Source organism: Gymnoscopelus microlampas, assembly GCF_963454915.1.
Source record: "Gymnoscopelus microlampas genome assembly, chromosome: 18".
In the NCBI taxonomy this organism is placed as follows: domain Eukaryota; kingdom Metazoa; phylum Chordata; class Actinopteri; order Myctophiformes; family Myctophidae; genus Gymnoscopelus; species Gymnoscopelus microlampas.
This window is the reverse complement of record NC_139955.1, coordinates 49,424,967-49,435,038: the sequence shown is the minus strand read 5'-3', so window position 1 is coordinate 49,435,038 and position 10,072 is coordinate 49,424,967. Positions and strand designations below refer to the sequence as shown.

The 10,072-nt window shown below is 41.2% G+C and overlaps 2 protein-coding genes across 2 annotated transcripts in view; one reads left to right on the top strand and one right to left on the bottom strand.

Annotated features, from left to right (window-relative positions):
• Nucleotides 1-526: 526 nt before the first annotated feature.
• On the bottom strand, nt 527-2,574 carry LOC311034257 (mitochondrial import receptor subunit TOM5 homolog). Its single transcript, XM_084042098.1, has 2 exons — nt 2,339-2,574; nt 527-903 (listed from the first exon to the last, which is right to left on the bottom strand). The coding sequence occupies exons 1-2, from the start codon at nt 2,457-2,459 to the stop codon at nt 869-871; spliced, it is 156 nt and encodes a 51-aa protein (XP_083898224.1). The 5' UTR covers nt 2,460-2,574; the 3' UTR covers nt 527-868.
• Nucleotides 2,575-4,115: 1,541 nt separating this feature from the next.
• The window catches only part of frmpd1b (FERM and PDZ domain containing 1b), a gene marked incomplete at its 3' end in the record, with an annotated part of 82,274 nt that continues 76,317 nt past the window's right edge, over nt 4,116-10,072 (top strand). Inside the window, exon 1 of the mRNA XM_084041887.1 lies at nt 4,116-4,210. The remainder of the gene's footprint in view (nt 4,211-10,072) is intronic.

The following is a 10,072-nucleotide window of genomic DNA, read 5'->3' as shown; positions in this document are numbered from 1 at the left end:
TAAAGGAATAGTTTGCCCAAAAAGGGACATATTCTCTATCAATTACACAACCCATGAAGCCTTGAGTTCATGGAGATTCTCTAGTTTTTGACGCATTCCTGAGCCAGTTAGCATGTCTCTGGAGTCTCCTACCAGAGACATGCTAAGATTCCAGCTCTATGTGTTGACATGTCCTGTATTGTGATGTTTAATCTCATATTAGTCTGTTCTGTTGACTACATGATTTTATTATTGTTTTTGTGTATTTTAAACCTGTTTAGTACTTAGTGACGGTCACTGAGAGACAGGATCTTTACAAGTGTACAGATCTTTACAAACACTTCTTACTTACTGTACGTTCAACACATCTCCTGCAGGTTCTAATCTGACTCCACATCCTCTGTGCTGCTGCATTATGTTTGTGATTTACTTAACAGTTTTATTTTGTACCAGTAGATATTCTGAGACAACAGCATGCATTCTACACACAGGTCTAAACTTCAGGGTAAAGGTTGTACCAGTGGCTTTTTAAATAAATAAGTCCATACACTGAACATGTTAACTTTATTAACACAGCAGGCATGCTCAACATGCATGCTCTGATGAACAATTAAATATGATTTGTATTACAAACAGAAAAAAAGCATCTTCAAGAACCGTATGACAACATGTTGGTTTAGTGGAGTCTGGTTGTGTCTGTTGTGTTCTGTTGTGTTGTGTTCTAGTCCATGTGAACATAGTTCTGGGTGGGTTGTGGTGGTTGTGTTGGTTCATGGTGGTTGCAGTGGTTGTGGTCCATGGTCAGATGCTTCTGGGTGGGTTCTGGTTGGGTTGAGATGGTCAGATGCTCGTGGCTCATTCTCCAGGCTGCGTTGAGACGCTGGTCTGGTCAGATGCTGTCCAACTTCTTTAAGACGTAAGGAACTGGACAGACAGACAGACAGACAGACAGTTAGATTGCATCACAACATGTAGAACACTTTCTGAATCAGAATTAAAGGTTATGTTATTCTGGTTAAAACAAAACAATCTTTTAGCCCTAGAATATTACCCTAGCCCTATGTGATATTACATGTATGTAGTTGTGTATTCCAGATAAACAGCCATAGATCCCTCCTATGCCCTCCTGGGAAGCAGACTGATCTTCTCTGCATTAAACGTTGTGGTACTGTGTGTTGTACTCACTACTACTCACCCAATAATGAATTCCTAAGACTTGGAGTCAGATATTATCCTCTAGTTTCATGTCCATTTGTAAGTTCTGCCAGAAAATGTGTGTTTAGTGAAATATCTACACTTTTCCACGAGCTGCACACGGACAGCGTTCTCTGTCCACGTCGGGGCCAGAAATGACTGCTGGACTGAACATAATGACTGAACATAATGTGAACTTCCTTTAGGAAACACATACTGTACTTACTGTATGAGCTACACAATGTACAGGTGTGATTAATTACCCCACACCAATCACAACACACCTGTGTCAATCGTGTTCCCCATACCTATGTGCTCCCTAAAGGAGGTTTTCAGTCCAGTCTAACAGAGTTTAGTGGGATCCACTTGCTCCTTCAGTAAGGGCATTTCTTATTGGTTAGTGGGCGTCACCTCATTGATTAACACAGGTGTCCATGTTAAAGCGGTGCCAGCAGTCTAAATGAGGTAAGATGTGTTCCTCAGCACTAGAATCTGTATGTTTACTGTGTGATGAATACTGTCTGTTCTAAACATGCTAAATGTACATACATGAAGTACTGATGCTTTGTACATGTATTCAGTTAGTCATGTTGACATATCTAACAGTGTATTGTTTACAACAAACTGCTGATAATTCTGTTGTAGAAGTGCTGAGGCTTGGGTGTGTTACACCAAAAGAAGTGTCTGACCAGAGACTTGTCTATTCTTACCAGAATAAACGGTCAACAAAGAGAGAAGTGGTCTGGAACATTAATCCACAACACAACACAGATTAACCGTTACATCAGCTATTTTCAGCAAGGTGTATAGAACCTAGGGGGAAAAGGAGGGGGTCCTAGTATGATTATAAAGCCTTGGGGGACTCCAGTCCGGGCAATGGGTTTTTAATCAGATCACTTTGGTTGACATGGTAACATAATAAACCTGCCCCAGTCACATCCGGTCTAGAGCCCGCCTCCTCCAAAACTGTATCCGGTAGTATACACACACATCACACGAACGTTTCCGTATCCGGTCCTCTGCAGACCGGATGTACAAAGCAGCCAGAGCCAAAGGATCCCAGTGAATGAATGAATGAATGACATTGATCACATAAACATGAATGATCTATATGTCTATGTTTTATATGTATTTATATGATATATTATATATTATATTATATTACCTGCTCGCAGGAAAGCCACGTAAATAAAGAAGTTTCTAAGAGAAGAAACAACATCTTCTCTCATCTTCCTCTTCATCTCCTCGGGATCCATCTTAGGACCCAGACCCTCCAGTTTGAACATGATGGATCTGATGGAGAGAGAAATGGACTTTAATGTGATTTAAATCGGGTTTAAATGTAGTTTAATCTGGTTTAGACGCAGATCTGTAAAGCATGTAGCAAGAACGAATTATATGACCCGGAAATGACGTTGAAGGCAGGGTTGCCAGATTGTGTGGGAGGAATAAGCAACTAGGGCTACGAAAAACAAGACCATAAGAAGCACTTTAAATCATTTGCCATTAAAAAAAATATTGAAATAAAATTTGGAATATTTTTTTTAAACGTTTTAACGACACAAATGTGGTGCTGGGGGTCCGTGGCACCAAATATTTTCAGATGGGGGTCTGCAGACACATACATATTAATGTGGGGGTTCATGACATGAAAATGTTTGAGAACCACTGGTTTAAATAACATTAGGAAACAAGACCAAATAAGCAACTACACTTTATAAACAAGACCAAATAAACAACTCTTAAGAAAGAAGACAAACAACCCTGCAAACTAACAATATTTACAAGCAACTTCACAGAAAAACAAGCCTAAAGTCGCTTATAATAAGCAGACCTGGCAACAGTGGTTGAAGGCTACAGCGGCTCCACATGGACAAATTTCATAATGTCGAAGCAGTAGCCTGGCTGGGGTCAACTCCTGTTCTGTTTTCTGATCCGGTGTAGACCGGATACAACCTCTGACCGGAAACCATGGCGGAAACCAGAGTGCCAGTGCACCTCCAAAATGATTCCCTTCGTTTAGACTGTGTTTAGTTTGGTATAACCGTTTCGTTTCTTTTGGTATAATAACCAGTTTCGTATGTCCATCTTTTATTCTAACTAAATATAGTAATATGTATAATATATACTATAGTAATATATGTATGTATATACTAATACTCGTTTGGTATGTCCATCTTTCGTTGTAACTCGTAGCGCAACTAAACCATAGAAGTAGAAATAATGAATATTAATTATATTTATTAATAACTAAACGTATTGTTTCACATTATTTGGGGGAACAAAAACAATGCGGCACCAACCGGAACCCACCACCGGAAACCAATCCCCCCCCGCCCCTTATGCTTTCCTCCTGGTGACGCATGGGTTAATGTCGTAGCGGAAATATCATTTTAGTGATTTATAGTGTTAATGTCTATACAATGTTTAAATGAAGATTTATTGAATGAATTGTAACAATGTTTACATGTGATTAAAGTCTTCAACTGCAAGAAGAAGACATTCTTGTAACGAATAACAATGTCACAATATAAGAGATGTAATCATAATAATAATATTGATATTAATAACTCAATTATTATTATTATTATTAATGATAATAACGCCATATACCGTTCCATATAAAACTCCCTACAATCACATGAAGCTGCATGGAATGAACTATGAATAATATAATAGATATAATGATTTATAAAGTATAATGATATTTGTGGACTTTATTTCTGCTCATTTATTCAAACCTTATGGGAGAGAAAAAGACAGACAGACAGACAGACAGACAGACAGACAGACAGACAGACAGACAGGGTTATATTTCTGTACTGAGGGTCTAGAGGATTAAAGTATCCAGTCTGATGCCCCCCCCCCCCAACACACAAAAACACACACACACACACACACACACACACACACACACACACACACACACACGGAGCATCCCAGATAAGGAGGGATCGGGTCGCTTCATCTGATTCTCAGGCTAACGGATCATCCATCCATCCATCAGACCCTCTTACAGAACAGAACCACACCACTGGTCAGTGCGTTTATTAATATGTGATGTTTTAATGTCTGCGTGTGTCTGTCTGTCCGTCCGTCTGTCTGTCTGTCTCTCTGCCTGTCTGTCTGTCTGCGTGCTGAGGCACCTTGCGTTGATTCATAACGTTGTTTAGAGGAAATACGGTTTAAACATAACGGTCTGATCAGAGCCGTTACAACACAATGGACCGTTAGGATTACAGCACAGAGGATGAACTATAACATGTTTAGTGTTTAAATATATAATATATATATAACACTATATTTACAGCACAATGTTTGTCTTTGTTTGAACCCTGATGTGCGGATGAGGAGGAGGATGATGGCTGCTGTGTGTTACTACTATATGATGTATATTAATGTTTAAACACGTTTTAATCATGTTTATGATCAGATGTTTCTCTGTGCGGTGGACTGGAAGATAGAGAGAGAGGTTGTGCATGGATGGCTCATTTGCATAAACACACACACACACACACACACACACACACACACACACACACACACACACACACACACCCGACCCCCACACATTGATCTAGGACACAGAGTCACTACATCCCCCTCTATCCCAGCCTTATGCTCATTTATACATCTATATATAACCCTTTTCCTCTGTTTTATACATTTATAGGCATTTATATTATATATGTGTGTGTGTGTGTGTGTGTGTGTGTGTGTGTGTGTGTGTGTGTGTGTGTGTGTGTGTGTGTGTGTGTGTGTGTGTGTGTGGAATATGTGCGCGCGCGCTAATATTCCTATTCTTGTGTCTTTCTCCAACACACTGATACATGAACATGTGTGTGTACAATATGTTAATCCTATAGAGTCATATGAATGAACACATGTGTGTGTAAATCATAGTTTATTATGAATGGGCGTCGTCGGCTTTTCTTTGCTTTACACCGCGTGTCCTGTGTGTGTGTGTGTGTGTGTGTGTGTGTGTGTGTGTGCGTGTGCGTGTGTGTCCTCTGGTTGCATGCGACGCACGCGCTTTGCGTGAGAGATGACGACAGGGCGCAACATAAGTAGACCGGAAACTGATGCTTCACTGTTCTGATGACGTCATCAAATATGAACCTTATGATCAAATATGTTTGATGCAAAGAAAACATACCATAATATATATAGACCTACCTCATTCAGCATAGACTTATGTAGGTTATAGTAATAGTGATATTTATACAATTTACAATGTATCAGTTATCAGACACTCTTTATCCAGAGTGACTTACAATAAACAAGCTAAACAAATAGAATACAGAGAGACAGTGTAGTGTCTCAGTAAACTATAGGATCATAGAATACAGAGAGAGTGTAGTGTCTCAGTAAACTATAGGATCATAGAATACAGAGACAGTGTAGTGTCTCAGTAAACTATAGGATCATAGAATACAGAGACAGTTTAGTGTCTCAGTAAACTAGGATCACAGGTAAACAATGAACCTGGCATCAGTCTACATAATATAGTATCAAAATAATAATCAGTACATTTGAAACTATAGAAACTAGGATGCCAGGTCAACAAATAAACCTGGCATCTGTCTAAATAACATGCTATCTAGATTACATTTTAACCTTTGCATAAGACTGCATGGACATCAAGGCTAGATCAAGTGCTACGGGTTAAGGTGGAATATTGAAGAGGTGACTATTCAGGTTGAATGGGAGTGAATCTGCAGTTCTAACTGCAATGGGGAGTTTGGGAGCCAGAAGGCAGAAGAGTCTAGGACGTGTGGAGCGTTGTCCAGAGTGTTTTAGGGAAGGTTCTGACAGCTTCCCTGTGTTAGCTGATCTGAGTGAGCGGGAGGGGTTGTAGGGAAGCAAAGCAAAAAGCAAAGTTTGTTGTTTACCCAGGGTGTCGGACTAAGTACGAAACTTGTTTCCAGCCGGACCCTGCATGGAAGCCTTGCTCAAGGGCTATTCAGCGGTGATTCATGATCGATGTGATGAATTGGGGAATCGAACTAGGGACCTTCCGGTAACAAGGCCGCCCCTCTAACCACTAGGCCACCGCTGCCACAGGGTTGGATCAGGCTTTGAAGATAAGGGGGGGGGGGGGTCATGTGTTTAGTTGTCTTGTAGGCCAACATCAGTGTTTTATACTCTGTGAGGCCAGTAACTGGGAGCCAATGGAGGGAGAGGAGAAGCCATGTGGACATTAAGCGGGCTGCTGCATTCTGGATCATTTGGCTTAAGTGTACACGCAGAGAGGCCAGTAAGGAGAGAGTTACAGTAGTCAAGCTGTGATATGACTGATGTTTGGATAAGGAACTGGGCTGACTCCTGGGTGAGGAAGGGTCTGATGTTATAGAGTGTAAACCTACAGGATCTAGTGACCGCTGTGATGTGTGTCTTTAATGAGAGCTGACTGTCCAGGACTTGGAACAGAAGTCCCCAGATAGTTTATGGACATAGTTAGATCCTACATGGGGCAGGACTTACCTGGGAAGAAGAGAAGCTCGGTCTTGTCTGGGTTCAGCTTGAGATGGTGAGAAGACATCCATCTACTGTGAGATGTCATGTCAGAAGACATCCACTGTGAGATGATGTTAGGAGACATCCACTGTGAGATGATGTTAGGAGACATCCACTGTGAGATGATGTTAGGAGACATCCACTGTGAGATGTCAGCCACACACAGTGGACACAGGGGGATTGTGTTTTTGGTCATGGGTTGGTTGTTGTTGCAGTGTGTTTATATGAGTGTGAAACCACCATTGTTACAGAACTTGTGTGTGTGTGTGTGTGTGTGTGTGTGTGTGTGTGTGTGTGTGTGTGTGTGTGTGTGTGTGCGTGTGCGTGTGTGTGTGTGTGTTTCATGCCTCTGCTATATGTCAATTGTGGAGACAGACAGACAGACAGACATTTTTAGTGCTTGTAGTCAGATAGCTTTTCCTCTAGAGCAGGGGTCTTCACACAAAGATTTGGCGGACCCCCTGTAGTAACTCTGTTGAAGACCCCTGCTCTAGACCTCTGTAGGCCTCCAGACCGTGGCTTTGACCGGTGGCTTGTTAGTTCAGCCAATAATTGAGGTCGTTTAGTGATTAGATTCATAATGTTTCAGTCCTCGTGTCCCACAAACACCTTGGCAAGGACAGACAGCTGACCAATCAATCAATATCATTATCTATTGATGGAACAATCCATTAAATGAATCAATGTGTCGTTCTGTTGACAGAGAAACACTTCTGACTGTGTCTGTGAATACATCTATGTACCATGATGGATGATGGATGGATGGATGGATGGATGGATGGATGGATGATGGATGGATTGAATACTTTATTATTAACAGTTGTCAAACAGCACAGAGGTAGTTATACCATAATGCTAAAAGGATCATTTTGTGGTCCTATATACTGTATTCAATTCATCAACACTTATAAAGACGTACTATACTATACAAATAATCATCAATAAAAAGTATAGTATAGTAGCAATAAAAGTATATTTACAGAGAAACAGTGGGGGGAGGGGAGGGGGGGGAAGACAAGTCTAGCTTGTCATCATAGAGTACAGAAGTCCTGACGTCACTCGTTCATCCCCTGGTTCGTAAAGTCATTTCTCTATAGAGAATAACATTGTGTCATCTTAGAATCGTCTCATATATGAATTGTGCTCCAAAAATAAACAAACTGTCTCTGTGATATTGTCAGGGAGGCTCTGTATTGTTTATGATAGTCAGTCACTTATATTTGATACAGTCTGTTTCTGACGAAAATGTAACAAATTTTGGCTGAAGTAACTTTAATGTTTTCTCCCCGTCAGTTGATGCTTCATATCCATAAGAGTCAAACCTCCTCGATCATTTGTTTATTTTTGGAACACAGTTCTTATTTGACACGATATTAAACACGTCTATGGGAATTCAGAATGGGGGGAAAAAAACGTGACCCAGGTAGGATGAGGAAATTACGTCAGACTTCGGTGTCTATTGATGACATCATTGATGACATCATTGATATGGATTCTAAGCTAATAGAAACTACAGCCTTTCTCTTCCTGGAACGTTATCATCAGGCTATAATACTGAAACAGAAGCTGTTGTTGAAATGACCAAACCTGCCTACTGATGATAGTCCAGGGGCCAACACTGATATTTTCACAAATTGGTACCACCTAAGGTGACCGTAAAGTTTTTGAATTTTTGTCTTCCTACATGTCTCTAGTTTATATTTTGGTATGATAACCCTTCCAATCTTGTACCTTAATGGCAGTTATCACTACCTACCGGCTAATGTATCCGGTAGGAGACACAAAGTAGAATCTTTGTGTCTCCTACCGGAAATACACCCGGGCATCAAATTATTGCGACAAAAAAACAAAATATATCCATGTATTCAAGGCTTCATGGGGTGTGCAATTGATAACTTCTCAGATTTTTTCTCAGAGTTTGCAAAAAGACTGCTTTCCATAAGCTTGTAAAAGTTGACCCTCCTTCGGTCTAGGGTGGTCATAGCTGAATGGGTAGAGAGTCCCCCTGGGAAACTTAAAGGAGGAGTTCACCCAAAAAATGATTTATTTTCTATCAATTGCACACCACATGAAGCCTTGAATACATGGATATATTTTGTTTTTTGTCGCAATAATTTGATGCCCGGGTGTATTTCCGGTAGGAGACACAAAGATTCTACTTTGTGTCTCCTACCGGATACATTAGCCGGTAGGTAGTGATAACTGCCATTAAGCTACAAGATTGGAAGGGTTATCATACCAAAATATAAACTAGAGACATGTAGGAAGACAAAAATACAAAAACTTTACGGTCACCTTAGGTGGTACCAAAATATGGCTTGGCCCCTGGACTATGAGGCAGGTCTCTGAACTGTCCACAGTCCTCCTCCAATGAGACACAGAGAGTGAGACAGACATGATGTCACCTTATAATGAGTGAGTCTCTCTCTCTCTCTCTCTCTCTCTCTCTCTCTCTCTCTCTCTCTCTCTCTCTCTCTCTCTCTCTCTCTCTCTCTCTCTCTCTGTGGATCAGAACCATACATATAGATCAGGATGGCTACACAGATGGGACATTATTATTATTCATTTGATGAGGAAGTCAAACCTGTTGCTTCTCCATCTTGTGGGAGGAGTCAGCAGAGCACAACACCTTGACGCTGTGAAAGACTTTAATGTTGATCTTGCTGTTGGCAGAATGAGGTTCATCTATTCTATATGGTGAGTGATTCCACTTAAAGTGGCCCAGGCTGGCCAGGTATTTAATGAGAGCTTTACCAAGCACAGGTGTTGCTGATTGGGGAGAAGTAAACATGTTAGATGTGTTAGATGAGGAGTTTCCAAATGGACCCTTACAGGTCTGTGACTCTCAGAGTGTACACATGTAGTGGACCCTTATAATGTCTGTGTTATGAGGGTCCTTGAAATGAAACAGTTTGAGAACCACTGTGCTACACTAAATGGAACAGAGCCTTCATTAGTTTCATTGGTAACATTCATTGGAAGTAAGGAAGAGGCCCAATTCCTTTACTCCTGTAGCCTGTTGAACTGCTGCTGGTAAAACAAGCAGGTTTTGTTTTACCTTAACAGTATAGTGGTTAAAGTAAAGCAAAGGTCAGCCCGGATGGCTGGCGTAGCGGTCCAAGCACCTAGGCTCAATGTAGCCTGACGCGGGTTCGAGTCCCGATCCCGACGACCTTTGCTGCGTGTCACTCCCCATCTCTCTCTCCCCATTTCCTACGTGTCAAAGTGTCCTTGAGCAAGACACTGAACCCCTCCCTACCTGCTCTCTATGAGCAGCTTGGTGCCTTGCATGGTGTCCTCTTGTGTGTGTGTGTGTGTGTGTGTGTGTGTGTGTGTGTGTGTGTGTGTGTGTGTGTGTGTGTGTGTGTGCGTGTGTCCAACA